Genomic DNA, 21315 nt, shown 5'->3' on the forward strand with positions numbered 1-21315 from the left:
TGTTCACTTTTTGCTTTGTTCAGAGTGGGGCTGGGTGATACATTGAATACCCTCTATATAATCGCAATGATTTTGCTGACTAAATAAAATTCAACTATATTGTGAATATCATGATAATTTTATTGAGCCTTTGATTTGGCCATTAAGTTTCATAGAGTGCATCAGTAGAGTCATTTCAGGATCCTGTATAATTAATCAAATTATACATCAAAATAACATCAAAATGGAGATATGATCATATGTGATTATTGAACTGCCAAAGGCTGTGATTAAAGACAGATTAACATGGTCTGTGTGTGCTTCAGAATGAACCGGCAATGTGCTGATCTGTGTGCGCATGCAGGGGGGCGGGGGCTTGTTTTTAGCGCAGTTCACCTGCATTGTGAAGTACTGCAGGTTCAAGCATTCACACAATTACAGACATTAGTAACCGCTATAACGTTGGTATACAAATCTACAAACGAGGAACAGTAAAAGAGTTTGACAGCGGTTTACAAGATGCGAAACTCATAACTGTCAAACAAACATTGCACTTCCCATTTCATAATAAAAGCTCCTGGTGAAGGTGAAATAAATAGGACAGAAATATATTAATTTATCTTTAAAAAATATTATCCTGAAAATAATAATAATACAGTTTTATGTTATAATAATAAGCTTGACTGGGTTCCACAATAATAATTTAGTACTATGCAATATTCATCTGGTTTCCCAAAAATAAGTGCAGTAGTTTTTGCACACCTTGCTCATTCACAAAGAAAAATATTTTAGTAAAAATATATGAAGGTGAATAAGATTTTTATTAAGCTCCATATATGATTGTATGTTAAGTATAAGTATAAACATGCAAATCAATGAAAATTATTATATTTTACCTTGTGTTAATTTAGTGAAAAACTGTGGGAAACATGCCTTCATCATTTTTAAATAGATTTGTATTTAATACCTTTGAAATATTAATTCTGCTTGGCTACAAATGGCTGTTTAGATGAAATGATGGTTCCTCTGATTGAAAAAACAAAACAAAAAAACACATGCTATTTCAGAGCAAAAACATAATTATCGAGATATCGAATATTGTCAATTTGCCGAAAAATATCAAGATATAATTTCTGAAGCCATATCAACCAGCCCTAGTTCAGAGGTTACAGCTGTGATTTGGTTAGCCCTGCCTTTCAAATTGGTTCAAACCAGCTTTATACACTTCAGAACTGAGGTATGGTAGTGCCAGCAGCACGGGCTACTCTATTTTGTTATATTGTCTGTTGACACAAAGAGTTTGTTTCTATTGGAAACTCCAGTTCTATGATTTAGCAGATAGTGTAGTGAATTGCTCTACAAACACAATGACCAATCATTTGTGGCTCCAGGAACATGAAAACGCATTGTATTTTATGCTTAGTTACATGGTTGATCTATTAAGGTAGAACAATTTAGAAAATATTTTTTCAACCCTCATTCTGCATGACACTAAGTCTTACTTGAAGTGTTACATGTTTACAGGGAAAAGCTATGACCACCTCAGCAGTAACTTACAGTTTGGTATATTTATCTGCTTGTCTCGCATTTTGGCAGCCTTATCACCCTGTAGCTCTAGACTGGTTAACCGCTGAAGCTAAGGAAGGCTGAGCCTGGCTAATACCTGGATGGGAGACCTCCTGGGGAAAATGAAGGTTGCTGCTATAAGAGGTGTTAGTGAGGCGAGCAGGGGGTGCTGACCTTTCTGTGTGGGTCCTAACACTCCAGTACAGTGACGGGAACACTATACTGTAAAAAGGCACCATCTTTCAGATGAGACGTTGAACAGAGGTCCTGACTCTCTTTGGTCATTAAAAATACCAGGGCGCTTCTCGTAAAGAGTAGGAGTGTAACTCCGGTGTCCTGGCCAAATTCCCCCCATTGGCCCTTATCAATCATGGCCTCCTAATAATCCCCATCCATGAATTGGCTGTATCACTCTACTCTCTCCTCTCCACCAATCAGCTGGTGTGTGGTGACCGTACTGGCGCACTATGGCTGCCGTTGCATCATCCAGGTGGATGCTGCACACTGGTTGTGGTTGAGGAGAGTCCCTTATTCACTATGTAAAGCACTTTGAGTGTAATGTCAGAAAGCGCTATATGAATGTTTGTTTATTCATTCATTCATTCATTCATTCATTCATATGGTATTACTGTGTTTCCTGACAAAGGTGGCTAAGACTAGCTTAAGTCTGACCTGTTGTCTTCTCATCACAAATGTTGTCAAGATGCTTAACTGTAACATTTGCTTTGGCCTCATTTCACCTATTTTGAAAAAAAGTACTGTAATTGAATGATTTTCAGTCCTGTTAACAGTTCTTCGATTCTTCTGCAGGAACAGATGGAACACTAAACATACAATGCAACTAGTGCAGTCTAACTGTTATAAATTTCTCCTATTATGAGCCTATTATGGTTCTTTGTAATAAATCTGTCAAAAAGACTTGAGATATTGCTTTGAATCTGTCTAGTGAGCCACTTGGTTTCTCACTGAACCATAAGTCATTACTTTCATCATGGCCAAGTTAAACCAAGAACTGTTACTGTGTTTGTTTAGTATTTTTGTTCTGTAGGCCTATATGTTTAGGACAAACTATTGAAGAAGGCGATGCTTCCTCAACTACTAAAACAATCAATAGAGAAACAGAATTGTTAAGTACAATTTGAAAAAGAATCATTCAGTTTCTTATTACCATTCCTATTCTCTGGTTGTCGTGCTGAAACCGAGCCCTTTGCATCAATAAAAGTTAGCCATTTGCTTATAAAAAAGGTGATGTGAATGCTTGTAAGTGCATTAGTACTTTATGCCCATGTTTGGTTTTTGTGGGTCAAGGTGAGGTGCTTCAGTGTTAATGTGGTGTTAATCACATGAATCGGCTCTCCATGCCAACAGAGTACTATTAAACAAATGACATCTGTACTAGTAGATGCCACCCTTCATACATGCATCCACTACTGAAAGAAGAGACTCCCATTGGGGTCAGGGGCAATCCCACTGTCGTAGATGGGCAGAACAGGCCCTAAAATGGGCCGGAAATGAAAGCTAGACAGCAGTTGTTTGGTAATTATTCCACTTATAGCGCTAACTTGCTGTGGCAATCCACTATGACATGCTTGTGATTTGTTTGCAGTGTGTGAGGCATTTGGAGTCTGGTATCCATGCACTGACGCAGATGGTCTTGCGTTGAAAGCTGCCGTTCACTTTTTAGGACAGTTTGAGAGGATGGCTGGATCAGGTCTCCTTTATTCCACTAAGTTGGTACACTAATATGTAACACCAGGGTGACCCAAATTGGACATGCTTGGACTTGTACTAAAAATGGTCACCTTGGTCTTGGTGTGCTTGGGGTTTGGACATGGGTGGGGGTGGGGTTGGTAACAACTTCCTTCTACCAATCCAAAGAGAGAGAGGAAAAATTTATAAACTAAGGATGGGCCTGAGCACCCGAATACTCGGAAATGAAAGCAATAGTCAATCATGAAAACACAAATTGAATGACATTTCAACTTCAAAATGTTTAATTTTTGTTTTTATTTTGTCATTGGTTATGATGGCATATATAAATAAGTACCTTACAGTCTGACTGGGACAGCAGCTCTATATGGACACTGTACACAATGATTTTCGATCTGGGGCAGCAAAAACAGAATACAAAAAGATATTCTTGCATTCAAAAACTGTTTAAAATCATTTTTAACTTAACGCAATATCTTAAAAATGTGGCATCCATGGTGCGAAATAGCACACAAAAAAAAAAACAGATGCCATGTAATGGCAAAAGCTGTGCTCCAGATGCATATGTACATTGACCAAGACCAACTATTAAAAAATGCCATAGATGACCCCCATCCCAACCTGAGTAATTAATCTGTTGAGTACTCAAGCAATCAAAATGCCCATTCTAAGTTTAAACCAAACTTGAAGCTCACATTTCTAATGACCAGGTAGACTATACGCCCTTTTCCACCTACAGTCCTGGTACTTTTCCCTTAGTAACTTTCTGGATGAGAGCTCTTAAGAAGGACGGGACAACCGTGGAGACTTTTCCCCTGCTGTATTCGCACTTACCAAAGTAACCACCATTGTGATGTCATGTAGTATCGACCATTTTTCTTGTGACGTTATTTGCACATGCGATTTCTTAGCAAACACAACAAAATCAACAACATCGATGGAGGACGCCGTATCGGAGTTACACTTTTTTAGGGCTGTTTTATACAAACTTTGGCTGCATCAGAAATAATAGGCTGCTTCCTAATCAGTTTAACAGTGTAAACAACAGTGTTTGTGGATGAATGGAACTCTCTGAACACTTTAAAAAAGCACCTTATTTAATCCTACCTTCATCCACACTTACACCGCCTCCAAAGGCAGCATTTTCCTGTTTTCGGATGCAGTCTGTGTTTTCAGGGTAAAGTATAAACTGGGCTCGTGAGCTGTGCATGCGGTGCTTCGTGCAGCCTGCAACTGGAGTGAGAGATGAGACGAGGTGGCGAAAGCACTCTTTAACCACGGAGTACACGCTGAACTCAGCCGACAACATGTTGAAAATTCACTGTGAACCTATTTATCAACACAGTCTTTTACGATAAAGGCTTTTATGACTCAACATAAATTACTTTACTGAAATACTCACTCATTGACAAAGACGTCTTGATGCAAGTTAATAACGCAGTAACAGGCGCGCAATACTTCTATTATGTAAACTAGATTTCATGATGGTTTAGTGTATAATAAAGGTCAATTACCCACTCTTGATAAACATCTGATTATACCTGTCATCCCAGGAAAAATTTTATGTAGTCATCCAGAAATCACTTTTTCTCTTTAGTCACACAGTACAAACAGTACTGATGCAATGAAAACTCAAATCGTGTCTCCCGATGAAATCACACATACACACATACTGTATATATGTGAAATGGGTGATTCTTTTGGATACTTTATTTCTGTAAAGGGAATTGTAAAATTGCTGCTAGTTTGTTTACTAATGGTGGCTGTGAACTCTCCTTTCTTAATGCTTTGTGCATCATAGGTTTTTGACCAGTCACAGGCTACAGCACCTCCCACAGTCCCTATACGCCCCAAAGGTACCTACCCTGGATTAGGAGCAAAAAATGTCCCCTAAAATGGCTTCTAGGAGCTATAGTTCCTCAGGTGCGAAAGCGACGAAAAGTACTAGTGCCGGCGAAAAATTACCTAAAACGGGCTTTAGTACCGCCAGTGGGAAAGGGCCTTATGGCCAGGTTGACTCTAATAGATACTAGCTCCAGAAACCTTTTTTACTGTCCTCATTCCCTCAAATAGTTTTTGGGATGATTTTTGTGTTGGTCATGCCATCTCTTGTGGCACGCTCTGGGGTAACGAAGGCATCAGAGCAGGGTCGAGCCAGGAAGAACTCTGAGACCTTTGGTACCACAATATACCTGCCCTTCATTTGAACAATGAGACAGCAACATTCCTGCCGCTCCAGACGGCCACTAAACGGAGAGCTCTTAAAGCAGCTGCATTGTGCCCCCACCATCTTTGTTAGGTCAGACAAAGCCCTTTATCAAAGGCATTGTTGTGTGACCAGGGTCAAACCAGGCCTCCACTGCTTACCAGAACCATTAGAGGATGTAGAGGGTTATGACAGGTGAAGGGCATGTTGTAATCCTTGGGCAGGACAGGTAGGAAATTGTAAGGCTGGGGAGACTGCTTAGATAGAAATAGGGCTGAAATGATTAGTCGACGTTATCGACAACGTTGACAATAAAACATTGTCGACAACATTTTTTGTTGTCAAATAGTCATTTGATCTCATTTAACGTAACATAAGATCACATTAAACTCTAATGATGACGCGTGAGAGCAGCACTGCTGTTCGTGCCTGACTGCGGTGAGGAACAAAACACAGCTCACAGTCCAGATGCACTCCAAATTTTCCAAACAGCTTCAGGTGATGTAGATCGCAAAGTAAGAGGGAATTACAATGCAAATATACAAAATAAGTAAATACAGAAGCGCTCTCATTGTGGAATAAATGGAGCCGGAGCTGCTGGTCCGCTGAAGAAAATCTTGCGTGTCAAGCGTTTTTAAAGGAAACACACTGGCGTTACATCTTATATGCCGTTATATTAATGCGTTATAGCTTTATTAAAGTTCAAATAATACAGAAGCAGATAATGTAAATAACTACAAACTCTGAAACTGGCATTTCTCTGTGCGGTCAGCATCTCTGCTATGAGTTGCGCAAATGTCCCGATCTAAGGGGATGCTCATCCCTCGAGTGCGCATGCTTAATGCAGCTAGATTATCACGTGATGGCTCGCAACTTATTGAATCATGATATGTCACTGTACATTTCTTATCGTGAAGAAAATTGGCAATACGCAGCTTTATTAATAAGAGAGAGTTTGTTTTTTGTGAGTTAAAGATAGATTGAAGTGAACAGAAATGTGAGAGAGGGTAGTCTGCACCGTCTGATTGCCCAGTTGCTGTATGTTCCACCTCTGTTCGCGGTGGCACTCAAAAATCATCACCTGACACTTGAAAAGAAGCTGTAGAACAAGAGCGAAAAGCACTTTGGAATTATTTTGGATTCATTGCATATTGCACTGCTCGCTTTGAACATATGTTAAATATGCTGCAAATGAGCAACAGGGCAAAACTAAAACGCTCTCGTTCTAATGAAGGCATAGACGCGGTGTAAATAATTGATTTATTATACTGATTAGACATCTTTGTTTTTAATGAGAGCATTCGCGAGAGTTCAGAACTTTCCCAGCAGCTTTAAAGTTCTGAACTCTCGCGAATGCTCTCATTAAAAACAAAGATGTCTAATCAGTATAATGAATCAATTATTGTGCGGAGTGTCATTGAGCTTGCGTCGAAATGCAGGTCTCAAACAGTGTAAACCTGCATTGAGTGACAGCAGTCAGCAGTGACAGCGCTATTTTGTTTTTGACAAAGTGAAAATGTGTAAACATTTATCGATAAAGATGGTGTGCGTGATGACGTCATGCCTAAAAAAACACTTTGTTGCATAAGTTTTGGTTTAGCGCAAAAGAAATCTGCCCTTAAAACGTTTCCATTCAGAAATGTGTGTTTAGCGCTGATTCGCCTCCCAGATGTCCCTAATTTTTTTCCTCCGAAGTTTTGGTAAAATGGGGAGAGTATTGAGACAATTCATTGAAATTAGCCAGCTTACTGTCATTTTAATTTCACAAATAAATGCAATCAGAAGAGGAGGAATTGCAATCAAAAGGGAACAGTTGCCCTTCTGATATTACTGTAATATTGGTCCTGATGTTGCGCCTATCAGGTTGCCACAGGTTCCGACCCGAAAGTGAATCGTCATGGCCCTGTTCAAGCTGGAAACCTGCACCAGGTAGCGAGGGAAACTTTCAGTCTTAGTATAAGGACCATCCATCAATGTGTATATGCTGTGTGCACAACTATTAAAGAAAAATTGATGCGGTGTAATATCAGGGTTTACATTTCATACCTTCCTGATATTCAACAGGCTATTTTGAACAATCATCTAAAGCATTGCCATCACAACTGTGTTATGTCCCACATACCTGTCCAGCAACTTTTAACGACCAACTGAACTTGATTGTCATCTCAAATTCATTTTAGCGTCATAATGCAATGTACATTTTCTGAAGAAGCTCAGCAAATGCGATCTGAGGTAAAGAGGGTTAGATTAAAAAAAAAAAAAAAAAGTTTTAAAAGGTTCAAAAGCTTGTTTTCTGAAAGTGAACTCCGCATTGGACAAATAGTTCTGATGTCATTCAGCCGACTTTATTCGTCTACAGAACAGGGTACGGCTAATTTAAGTTTGTGTAAAGAAAAGGCAATTATATAGGCCTAACAATATAATTTTTTTCGTTTGGTCATTTATTTAATTTAATGCAGGGAATTTTGCCGGTATTTTTTCAAAAGCAAAACAATAATTTTATATAATTGGGCTGTTAGTGTTCCAAAAAAAAGCACACTGAAGCTTTTCTCCTAGTATTGTGTATTTATTTTTAATTTAAAACATATGTGCACAGAAATGATATGGTTTTTTTTTTTTTTTTTCGTTTTCTCCCAATTTGGAATGCCCAATTCCCAATGTGCTTTGAAGTCCTCGTGGTCGCATAGTGATTCGCCTCAGTCCGGGTGGCGGAGGACGAATCCCAGTTGCCTCCGCGTCTGAGATCTTCAACCCGCGCATCTTATCACGTGGCTTGTTGAGCGCGTTGCCATGGAGACATGGCTTCACGCCATCCACCGCGGCAACCACGCTCAACTCACCACGCGCCCCACTGAGAACGAACCACATTATAGCGATCACGAGGAGGTTACCCCGTGTGACTCTACCCTCCCTAGCTACCGGGCCAATTTGGTTGCTTAGGAGACCTGGCTGGAGTCACTAAGCACACCCTGGGATTCGAACTAGCGAACTCCAGGGGTGGTAGCCAGCGTGTTTACCACTGAGCTACCCAGGCCCCAATGATATGTTATTTTGTATTTTGGGCTAATTCCATGACTGCCGTCTATTATTTTGAATGGTGTGGAAAAGCAACTTTAATAAATTAAACGGATGTCTACCATGATTACATTAATCACAAACAGTGGCCATTAATTTGTTCTCCGTGCACTTGTACGTGCACACAAATATCTCATATCATGTACATCGCATGATACGAGATATTTGTGTCGGCACTCCTGAAATGTCATGTTTGCAGCATCGGATCTATATGCCGTTTAGATCAATCCTTAATCACGTACAATAAATTGGCTTTCAAGGATGTATTCCTTGTCGTCATGATTAACACAGGCTAACGATTGGGGTTAATTCTGTCATGTGACAATACATTTTTGCGTTAATGCCAATTTTCTCGACAAAAAGTGTTTCCAAACCAGTTTTTCGCGACATTTGATGTATCGACAGAGTTTATGCGCTAGAGTTCAACGGAAAAATATTATGTCGACACTTGTGAAATTTTAGTAATTTTTTCTCAAAGAATCCTTGGATGGAAACGTAGTTGTAATGGGAAAGTTTGTCGCGTTGCTCGATTTCTGTGTACAGTTTATTAAAAATGTAATAACAGTTTTGTCATGTTAATAGTTAGGCCAATGTGAATTTGATTTGTACAAAATAGCAATAAAGTAATTGAGCTTAACTGTTCTAAGTTTGTTCTGGAGATGTAGCCAACATAAAGAATATGGCATGAATAGCATATCTCACAAATCACCATCGTTATCGCATCTGCTCTAATAAGACCCATTTGCCACACAGCTGGTATTAGTAGATTTAACATTTTCACGAACCGCACAAACTTCTATCGCAAATGACTGTTTTTAATTTCCAAAGTGCAACCACTGAGGCCATGAACAAGATCACCATTGAAGATCTAACGGGATGAATGGTCCCCTGCCTCACCACCACAGGACTTACTGAACGCAATAAGTAACTTGGTCAGTTTAAATTGGCTGTTAATAAGTTTGAATATTGAATAGGTCATTTTATTTACTGTACGTGGACTAATACTTTAAGCAGAAATTCAGCATAATTTATTCTATACAATAGCTATCCATTTAAATGTACTTTTATTAGTCCTAACATTTACAAACATTATTACAATATTTAATGCTTAAAAGATGCTTAAAAGAAACTGGAGCGCAGCTCATATCCACCATTGAAATATGCAACTCAGAAGAACCACACGGTTGCTTGCTTTGTGACGCCACGGTATTTTAATCTACATGAATAATCGTTATTACAATATCAAGGGCAATAATGGACAATTATGATTTTTACTATAATCGTGCAGCCCTAGTTGCTGCCCTAGATAGAAGTCTATAACACACACAGAAGACCTGTAGGAGCCAAACATCTCCAACACAGAAACAAGCATTGGATCCAATCCCCCTTTCTGGCATTCTCTACTCGAAAATATGTTTGTGCCAATGCTTTGAATGTACAAAGCAAACAGCAGCTTTTTAGCATATACTGTATAATCAAGTTACAATTGCTTTCTGTTTTTGTACCGGATACAGGGCAAGGTGCATTACCGCTTTGTTAAAGTGGTTCTTTTTGTCACGATTTCAACTTGTTATATGTAACTCAAAGAATTCATATTTTGCTGAAGCTTGTGGCCTTTCTGTGTGGAGAACCTTATCAGACCTGCTAAATATGTTTCATAGGCACATTTAAGTGTTGTCACGTTTAATGTTGATTTGTTTAAATTTGTTAAATACCCACCTCCATTCTACTTTTTTAATTTTTTTATTTATTAAAGCACAACTGTTTAAACACGTGTTGTGGATCTTGGAATGTGTTTAATTTAATGGAAGTGAGAGTACCTGGTGTCCACAATGAGCTCATGGGTTAATGACTTTCTCCCATTCTTCCTACAGACTGAGGACAGTCCAATCAAGTTCGTGGAGAGATGCCGGATGGCGTGATAGCACATGACCCTGCGGTACAACACAAGGATCCTGAGTTTTCTTTTTATTGAATTTATTTTTTTATTGTTCAGTGTGCTGTCTCAGAGCTGACATATACGATCTGTCCTGTATGAGATCAGTGCTTTATTGTGATTTGTATCACAATATTTTATTTGCTGCATAAAAAGGGAGGTCAGAAAGCTACCATAATCCATGAGTCTGGTTCGGGCAGGTGCATGCTGTTAACAAGCATCACTAACCTCTACAAACTGTATTTATTTCTCATAAAGATTTCAGGTGCAATTACGGATATTAGTGTTTGTGTTTACGTTTTGCTTTGTCAAAGAAAGCATATATTGATGTGGTACAGACTACAGAGGGGTTGTATCTGTAAGGAAGTAGTGTCTCTATTAATGTCTTGCACATCTTACATTTTGGACCGCAGACACCTCCTTTGAGTACTATCAACACTGTTTCTCAGTCTGTGTCTGTGTCAGGACAATTGCATCCTGCTTACCCTGTGCTGGGCCCAGGTATGTTTTCAGTGCCTTCTTGGCATATGGCTTAGTCCAAACATAGGCCTTTCATCTCTCTTCCCTTACTAATTTTTGACCATCGTCTTCTCTTTGCCAAGTGCACTGGAGAGACAGATAGAGAGGAAGAGGTGGGGGGGTGCAGAAAAAGAGGTAGGGTCTATTTTGGGTCTACCCAAGATGCCAGATGATATCTTCTACTGTTGCTAAAACGCCACCAGGATGAGCACAGCATAATCCAAATAAATATAAATATTGAAATCTCTAGTTACTTATTTGGTACCTACAAGACACTGTAATAGAGGTCAGCCTGTCTGCAACCCTATGTGAACAAATAGCACAATACGCAGGTACAAAAATCTCAATTCTGTCTTTATAATATTATTTATTTTGTGTATGCTTTTGGCAAGACTGAAGGTTCAACTTTTTTTTTAATCATCAATCCATTTAAATGATACCTTTTAGGTTTATACTCTTTTAAAGATTGACACAACATTTCATTTCTATATTTATAATTGATTATATTTAAATTTTTTATTACTATCCAATTGGCTGTTTATTTCTTTACCTCTCTCCTCTCAGTATTGTGCTCTCTGCATGTCACGCTTTGATCAGGCTATTCTTACAAATCATGCAGAGAGCTCTTAACTGTGGCTGCCACTGTGTGGTCAGCAGCAGTGTTTTCTGCATTAAAAAAATGTTGCGGAAGAGAGGGAACAATGGAGTGAAATGCACACTACTTAATCTGCATCTTTTGGTTGAATTGACAGAAAGTTTGTTTTTGTATTTCCCCATCAAATGTGAAAAACATAATAGCCACAAATACAATATCTGGTATGGTCGTCATTGTTATACTGTCAATGGCATGAAAGTAAACTTTGTGTTCTGCATTTCAAAAGTGATCAGCATGTCTGTTTAAACCATTCCTCATGGAATTACCAAAGGAATGTCTTAACTAGCACAGATTATTACAGTCCAGCTGTGCTTCTGTGGAAACATGGTTTTACCAAACATCCAAACTATATTTTAGACCTAAAATTGCCTCTACATAATGAAAATGTGTGTTATTTTTTTTTTTTTTACTGTGAGATTAACCTCTAAAAATACTTTTACACAAAAACAAATTCCTGTCAAATGCAAAAGAAGCTTTAAATTAGGTAAGTTTTAATGAACTCCATTTAAATGTATTTGATATCAGCCTTTTGCTAATGTATGTGATTAAGCTGGCTGCTGTTTTGCCATGAATTTTGAGTAACCATCTTTATTCATTTAAATTTCTATTTGGAACGTGATTTAAGTGATTACATAGGACAGATGTGCAGTGGTACGACATTAATGTGTTTTCCCCTTTTTATATTTTTTAAAAGTTGGCTAATCTTTTTGAAAGGCAGTTTAGCTTACTCCATTTTAAAATCAAAGAGACGGGACGTTGGGACCTACCCTTGCCTGTGTTGTCTTTTTGTAATGTTGTCAAACCTCTGACTAACGTTTTGGTACACTTGCATTCTGTTTGCTGTTGTTTTTCAAGTCCAAGCTTGATGGCACAGTTCAGATGTTGAGGTCAGCCTTTCAGATAAACTGAGAGAAAATATAAAAAACATATTTTTATGGCTATGTCCATGTGTACATACTGATGCTTTAATCCTGCATTTGATTTGACATTTGCTTTTTCCTCTGGTGGGGAAAAAAGAAAGTGATGGCAGGTAAATCATTTGAGCATTGCTTAGTGTTTGCATTTATCATTTTTTGCTTTCAATAGAGCTATTGCAATAAAAAAAATTTTCCTATAACAATTTGCTGTCCAGTTTGTTCTCACTTGTCTGTGAGCGAATAAGAGATGGATGTCTCATCGTTTGCATTCACCCATGTTGAACTTTGTTTGCCTCCGAGAACAGATCTAGGGCAATAACATAAGTGTTATAAATGTACTTTTTCCATTAAGGGGCAATATTTACTTTCTGTAATTGATTTGCATTTTTGCTTTACAGTGCATATGTTTTCTAACCATAAAAAACAGCATGTTGTCCATTTATGTCAAATAATACAATTGAATCAGTTATTTTTTCATTCTCAATCTAAAAAACTATGACATTTACTTTAAAATCACTGTAAACCGAGAGGGATACACAACAAGGACATTTTAATGGAGGGATATGAAAAGCAAAATGTAATATGTTATGAAATAAGTAAATATAATTATCACACAGACCTTGGCATTGCCAAACCATGTCTTTCCATTATTCTCAAGTTGTGTCTTGTAATATTAAATCAGATCAAGCTAATTTTCTGATACATGAACATATGTCCCAGGAGTACTTTTGACACTGAAATTGTATTGAGAAAGTGGATATTACTCAGGGTTGAATACCCAGATGTTAATATAAAATTAAATTGATTAATCTATAATTAAATGTATGCTCTCGTTTGTATGTCTTGACTGCAACAGACAATTGATTGATGTATTTAAAATCAATCAAATCAAATCACTTTATTGTTTTATATAATTTATTTAATTGTCTATCACCATCCATAATGTATTGCCCTCACATATTAAATATCAGGGGCATTTTGCCATTTTTGCCCTGAGCCCTGATTCATTTCTGACTTTTAGTAACATCATAGCTATCATATAGAACACAAAACTTGAGAATAAATAATGGAAGATAATGTTTGTGGAATTGGAAACGACTGTTGACCTGCTCAGTTGTGTGCTGCACTGTTACACATATCTGAATCAAAACATTTGATAGTGAGATTTCCAAGGGTAAAAGCTCAAAATTCCAAAGTACATGGAAAAAAGAAGATGAACCAAAGCAAAAGACCATGACACAGTCAGCCAGTAGTACCATGCTGCTTTAATCTGTTGACCAGAGTCAGGTCAAATTAGGAAATGAATAGCCACAAAACTGGGTGAATAAACTGTGGGACAGTGTCTACTGAAAATAAAAATGCTGTTTAGACCATTCCATCATAAAAACAGCTATTGGAAGAATTACATTACATTTTTTTTTCTTTTTTCTTTTTCTTAAATTGGGTTCAACTTAATGGACTTTGGTCTTTATGTTAAAGACATGGCCACACATGCATGCATTATTAGGTCTGTACAGTTAGCACCCCACAAGTACACAGATTTATGTGGATGCAGTGACTACACTTATGCTGGTAAGTAGTGTCAGTAAGAAGCTTGTGGAAATTAAAGCGGATAACTGACCATTGCAGGTGAACTTTTCAGTAGGGGGGTTGACTTCTTTCCCAGAAAGCCAGAGCTTATGTACTCATGAGCAAGTCTTGAGATACTTAAACTGGGAAACCATTATCTCCTTAAAGAGCTCAAACCACCGCAGAAATCCAGTGACATGCATAGTAATATTAAGGGAGTGAGCAGCCATGTTATCTATTGATTTTGTTTCTCCGTAATGATGGGCTTAACTGGATTCTCTGTATTTAAACGTAAGCTTTTTAGCACTGCTAACTAATGTAGTGTGCAACCTGCATGGTACCTAACACCTTGTCAGCACTGGCAGCAACTGACCAGTGTTGGGGAAGCTACTATAAAACTGTAGCTTCCCAAGCTACAAACTACTCTTAAAGTAGTTTAACTACAGAGAAGGAACACTTTATTTTATTTTTTATTTTAAGCTACATGTTACTAAAAAAAAAAAAAAATAGTAGCTAAGTACACTGAAGCTATATATAGTAGAGTATATACTCTATATGCAGTATATACACACACACACACAGTATATACAATAAAAATTATAATAATAAACACACACATTACATTAACATTTGAGTTGAATGACATATTCAAAGTGATAATGTGAATGTATAACCTAATATTTCGGAGTAGCAGGATTAAAAGAAAAAACAACCAGCCTCATTATTATTCCACCCTATTTTATGTAACTGATTCTTAAATATGTAAGGCTACATAATTAATTGTTTTAAAACAAAATTAAGCCCTCACTCTATATATAATGACACTTATTTAAGTTTTAAAATGTAAGTTTAGTGTCATAAAGCAAATATGTATTTCTATGCAAATAATGAAAATAATAAAATACAAATAGCTCACAAAAGCTAATAGAGGAGATTTCACTACACAAGAAAGGCCATGGCTACAAGTACATTTACAGTGCATCCGGAAAGTGTTCACAGCGCTTCACTTTTTCCACATTTTGTTATGTTACAGCCTTATTCCAAAATTGATTAAATTCATTATTTTCCCTCAATTCTACAAACTATACCCCGTAATGACAACGTGAAAGAAGTCAAGAAGCCCCATGGGGACACCAAATCAGCATCCCATGCTGGACACCAGCATGCAAAACAAAATATGGTGATCAGAAAGCTTGTCCATTGCTCCTTGATCCTGTTGTTGCCAGGAACAAAGATCACTATCCCAGTGGTAATGGGGTCATTGTCATCTGCTCAGTGATCCTATTGAGAGCTTAGCTGTTGCCAAATATCAACTGGATCTTATATGAACTATTAATATCCTAAAACCTTTAATAAGTATAAATAACCAATTTGTCCGGCATAGCATAACAAAGCACATTGGTAAAACTTGAGCGACAGAGTGTGTGTGTTTGTATGTGTGTGTGTGTGTGTGAGAGAGAGAGAACAAGCAAAAAAAAAAAAAAAAAAAAGGACACATTTTCCATTGAAGTTTACACTAAACACATTTCCTGAAATTCCACTTAACCTTTAAAGGTGCACTCAGGAAGTTTTTGTCTATGTCGTTTTGGACTTACACTGACACCTAAGGGTCCGGATGCATCATAATTCAAACACAATAGTTTTCAGTTACAGATGCCATTGCAGAAATTCACTATTTACAGTAAGCCTCAGCCATCCATCCATCTTCTATAGCCACTTGTCCCTATGTAGGGTCACAGGTAGTGCTGGAGCCTATACCAGCTGTCTCAGGCTGAAGACAGGGAAACACCCTGGACAGGTGGCCAGTCCATCACAGGGCAACACACACAGACATACACATTCACTCACATCTACAGGCAATTTAGGGTCCCCAATTAACTTAACCTGCATGTCATTTTGGATTGTGGGGGAACCCAGAGCACCCAGAGGAAACCCACATGAACACAGAGAGAACATGCAAACTCAGTTGAGCCAGGACTCAAACCTGGGCCCTTCTTGCTATGGAGGCAACAGTGCTACCCACTGAGCCACCATGCCACCCAGCCTCAGCCATGATTTGTGTAATCCACATGTGAAAGTGTCTAATAAAAGGGTGTTTACTGAGATTAAGCGAGTAGTAGATGGTCATGTGATTCTAACAAGGCTGCCCCCATGAAGGGACCCTCTCCATGTAGAATAAAACAGCTTTTATAAGGTTACTGAAATGACTGGTCTTTATCCCATGTGTGCTCATGATTTTATACGTATGTTTCAAAATGACTATTCATTTATTTAGGAGTAAAACTTTTTTAATGAGGAAAAATTACTGAGTGCACCTTTAACTCAATCTTCTGAAATCTGAAACGTTTACTTGTAATCAGTTTTTCAGAGGAGTACTTTAGAATATGTAATAGTAGAGCAAAATATACTGGTTTCATCATCTACGACACTGTTTCATAACTGCTATGCAAAATGTCTTAATTTTCATCAGAATAAAGAGCTGTTTTGTGCAGCCCTACAATACCTGTTTCCTCTTTGTATCCATCTATAAGATTTATTTTTTCTATGCCGTTAAACCTGACACATTACATGAGGAGATTTACTGCATGGAAAAATCCAACACTCTGATTAGTATGCTCATACCAGCAACGTCAATCCAGAGAAAAACAAACAGAATTCCAAACTATGCGCGCAAAAAAAGTTCACCTTGCACAGACAACGTTTGTTTCTTTTATTTCAGTCATTTAAGTTTATAACAGCTTCTGGATACTAAACATTAAAAAAGGAAAATGATTTTGAAATGCACATTCAATTCAATTAAATCAGAATGGTAGATAGACCTATTAAAATAATTACGTAATATAATAATAAAAACTGGGTATGCCACGAAGAATGCCACTGACCCCCTTAAATCAATAATTTGTTACTGCTTGACAACAAGGAATTACTGAATAAAAATACCTCCTAAAACAAATCAAGTTTCTGGATATATATATATATATATATATATATATATAAAATACTGTTTCATTTTCTTTGTACAGATATCAGCGTAAATTAATGTGTGAACTAATATGTGAAAGTGAGTCAGCATATCAACAAAGAACCCAGAAATTCATAATAAAGAATAATTATTTTTATACTAAAAAGGTGTTTTACACAATATACACATTGTATTACTTACAAAAGAGATAAATGATACATTGCTAAAAAGTCCTGATACAGCAGTGTTAGTACCACCATCAAGAATAAGAAAAGCAAGCGATGGAAAAGCAGTAAAAGGCAGTCCCACTAATGTAACGCTTCAGTGCATTTAGTCTCTTTGATATTCAAAGTGCCCATTTGGTAACATGGAGACAATTCCACTCATAAGAAAAAGAAATAGTGAGCATTTCTCCCAAAAATGTACCACATTTTGTGTAACATGACAAATTATTGTAGGAAAATATTATAAGAAAAGTATCTCTACAAAATCTCTTAGGAAAAAAATCTAACGCACTTTGTATCACAACTGCCATGGCACCTTGCTGGATCTGCATATTTCTTTTGAGGTACTTCTTTGAAAAAATATAATTAAAAAAAGACTAATTTCTTTCTTTCAGTTTCTTTTGCTGTGTTGCACAGTAACACCATAGTGTAAAAACTTGGAGATGCTGCACCAATGAATTACCACTGGTGGACAGTATGGCGGCTGCAGTCACTATAGGTCATGGCTGATCCTCAACAACAACAACAACAACAACAACAACAGACTGCACACGTCATTACGTTACGTCCTCTTCATACACACAATACAGCGGCTCACGCGGGTCTCCAAGTTTCCAGCTTTTAGTGTCTCTGACTGCGGCCTCCTGTTTGGGAGAAGAAAAGGAAGGGATTCGATTGACAAAACAGTTTATAAATTCTAATAATAAGCAGTTTTTAAATGTACAGGTGCTGCATACATTTGCAAAGTTTGACAAGAATGTAAAGGTCACACTGATGGTGAGAACTAGAGGTTGCCAAGTTGCTAGTTAGGAAAATTTAATCATCAGCAGAGTGCTCGAGCACTGAATGCGTGCGGCTCGATTTTTCTGACTGCGGATCCACTGAATGGGCAGTATGCACACGTGCCTGGAATTATTTGCAGTAATTAGTGGTTCTACAAGGTGGCAACACTTACAGTTGAGCTGTTGCTGTCAAGAAAGAAGCACAAGACGAAGATGCAAATCGCAGTTAAACAACAGGAGACGAAAGCGTCAATCGCATGTTGAAGATGGCATGGTGTATTTGTCTGTTGTTCTTTAAAACTTTCGTTCATTTTTTTATTATCAACAATTTTTATTGATTCCATTCAACAAATTAAATACGCACCCCAGTGGTCATAAATATTTAGAAACAAACAAAAAACAAAACATAAAAAGTATACTTTCAAAAAACAATAAGATTGCACACACACATTTAAAACTACAAATCCCTCTCCACTGCCCATCCCCGAGAGCCTTCTAAAAAGGCTAAATATCTGCCCTATTTTTTATTAAATAAACCCAGGTTGCCTAGCCTTCTATACGATATCTCTTCAAATGCCACTACCCTGCCCATCTCCATGCACTACTCTCGAAATGAGGGTGCTCCAGCCGACCTCCATCCCCTAAGAATAACCCATCTGCCGATCATAACACTGTCCAGGACCCAATTCTTTATGTATTTATTCCCTATATTAATGACCGCCCCATAGCCTAAAATACAGAGTCTGGGACAAAATGAAATTTGAGTGCCCGATACATCACACATAAAACTCTGAACCCTCAACCAAAATTCTTGGATCTAAAATTATTGTTCCTTAACCCAAACTTCCTTGGTTACGGGTCAGCTGGCCTGAATTTACATTTCGAATGAGGAGGAATAACGGCGAATTCGCGGTTGTGGTCGAGACATTTCACACCTGAATTGCTGAGGTGATCACTAATGAAGACAACACTTCAAATGCTCTTGGAGTTTATTTATATTTTGGAATGCAGTTATCTTGTGACGCACAGCACAAATGTTTTTTCCCTTTATATTTAGTGTATTGTGATTCAAAACATTAAAATATGTTTCTTTACTCACTCGTTTTTCAACAGCTACAGACTCTTCGTAAGTTGATGTACAGTTGATGTCAGAAGTTTACATACACCTTAGCCAAATACATTTAAACTCAGTTTTTCACAATTCCTGATATTTAATTGTAGGAAAAATTCCCTGTCTTAGGTCAGTTAGGATCAATACTTTATTTTAAGAATGTGAAATGTCAGAATAATAGTAGAGAGAATGATTTATTTCAGCTTTTATTTCTTTCATCACATTCCCAGTGGGTGAGAAGTTTACATACACTTTGTTAGTGTTTGGTAGCATTGCCTTTTAATTGTTTAGCTTGGGTCAAACATTTTGGGTATCCTTCCACAAGCTTCTCACAATAAGTTGCTGGAATTTTGACCCAATCCTCCAGACAGAACTGGTGTAACTGAGTCAGGTTTGTAGGCCACCTTGCTCGCACACGCTTTTTCATTTCTGCCCACAAATTTTATATCAGACTGAGGTCAGGGCTTTGTGATTGCCACTCCAATACCTTGACTTTGCTGTCCTTAAGCCATTTTGCCACAACTTTGGAGGTATGCATGTGGTCATTGTCCATTTGGAAGACTCATTTGCGACCAAGCTTTAACTTCCTGGCTGATGTCTTGAGATGTTGCTTCAATATATAAACATAATTTCCCTCCAACACTACCCGTGACCCTATATAGGGACAAGCGGCTATAGAAGATGGATGGATGGATGGATGAATGGATGGCTGAGGCTCACTGTAAATAGTGAATTTCTACAATGGCATCCATAACTGAAAACGACAGATGATGCCATCTATTTTGTGAAGTGCACCAGTTCCTCCTGCAGCAAAGCACCCCCACAACATGATGCTGCCACACCCATGCTTCACAGTTGGGATGGTGTTCTTCGGCATGCAAGCCTCACACTTTTTCCTTCAAACATAAAGATCATGTTATTATGGCCAAACAGTTAAATTTTTGTTTCATCAGACCAGAGGACATTTCTCCAAAAAGTGAGATATTTGTCCTCATGTGCACTTGCAAACTGTAGTCTGGCTTTTTTATGGCGGTTTTGGAGCAGTGGCTTCTTCCTTGCTGAGCAGCCTTTCAGGTTATATCGATATAGGACTCGTTTTACTGTGGATATAGATACTTGTCTACCGATTTCCTCCAGCATCTTCACAAAGTCCTTTGCTGTTTTTCTGGGATTGACTTGCACTTTTCGCATCAAACTACGTTCATCTCTAGGAGACAGAATGGATCTCCTTCCTGAGCGGTATGATGGCTGTGTGGTCCATGGTGTTTATACTTGCATACTATTGTTTGTACAGATGAACATGGTACCTTCAGGCATTTGGAAATTGCTCCTAAGGATGAACCAGACTTGTGGAGGACCACAATTTTTATTCTGAGGTCTTGGCTGATTTCTTTTGATTTTCCCATGATGTCAAGCATAGAGGCACTGAGTTTGAAGGTAGGCCTTAAAATACATCTACAGGTACACCTCCAATTTACTCCAATTAGCCTATCAGAAGCTAAATTAGGCTTGACATCATTTTCTGGAATTTTCCCAGCTGCTTAAAGGCACAGTTAACTTAGTGTATGTAAACTTCTGACCCACTGTAATTGTGATATAGTCAATTAAAAGTGAAACAATCTGTCTGTAAACAATTGTTGGAAAAATTACTCGTTTCATGCACAAAGTAGATGTCCTAAATGACTTGCCAAAACTACAGTTTGCTAATATGAAATCTGTGGAGTGGTTAAAAAAATAAGTTTTAATGACTTCAACCTAAGTGCATGTAAACTTCTGACTTCAACTGTACTTGTGCGTTTATGTTGTCAGTTTGATCATAAGTGTGTTGAGATCACTGCTCAATTTTATTGATAACCAGCTCTGACTCGAGCAGCACGGTGGTAGGGGTGTGTGTGTCCACTGCAAACTCGCATTCAGATCTGCCACCGTTCCGCTATGCAATGCCCATATTTTCACAATCCAATCAACAACCAATGGATAAACTCAAATCCCCGCCCTACATTTTTTTCTTGTTCGATAAGCTGTTTCACTCGGAAATACGTTACAATAAGGAAGTCGGTTGCAGAGTCCATTTCATGCCGACTTTAAGGCATGATTTTTTATG

General features: G+C 37.9%; 2 protein-coding genes across 2 annotated transcripts in view; one reads left to right on the top strand and one right to left on the bottom strand.

The window, feature by feature from the left end:
* The window catches only part of LOC127432027 (insulin receptor substrate 2-B), a 28669-nt gene extending 15356 nt beyond the window's left edge, over positions 1-13313 (top strand). Inside the window, exon 2 of the mRNA XM_051682819.1 lies at positions 10411-13313. Coding sequence (XP_051538779.1) covers positions 10411-10415 — 5 coding nt within the window. The 3' untranslated portion in view covers positions 10416-13313. The remainder of the gene's footprint in view (positions 1-10410) is intronic.
* Positions 13314-15734: 2421 nt separating this feature from the next.
* The window catches only part of LOC127431966 (collagen alpha-5(IV) chain-like), an 83267-nt gene continuing 77686 nt past the window's right edge, over positions 15735-21315 (bottom strand). The window contains exon 49 of the mRNA XM_051682701.1: positions 15735-17962. Within this exon, the coding sequence (XP_051538661.1) occupies positions 17881-17962 (82 nt within the window). The 3' untranslated portion in view covers positions 15735-17880. The remainder of the gene's footprint in view (positions 17963-21315) is intronic.

Source organism: Myxocyprinus asiaticus, chromosome 1 (genome assembly GCF_019703515.2).
Source record: "Myxocyprinus asiaticus isolate MX2 ecotype Aquarium Trade chromosome 1, UBuf_Myxa_2, whole genome shotgun sequence".
Classification (NCBI taxonomy): Eukaryota; Metazoa; Chordata; class Actinopteri; order Cypriniformes; family Catostomidae; genus Myxocyprinus; species Myxocyprinus asiaticus.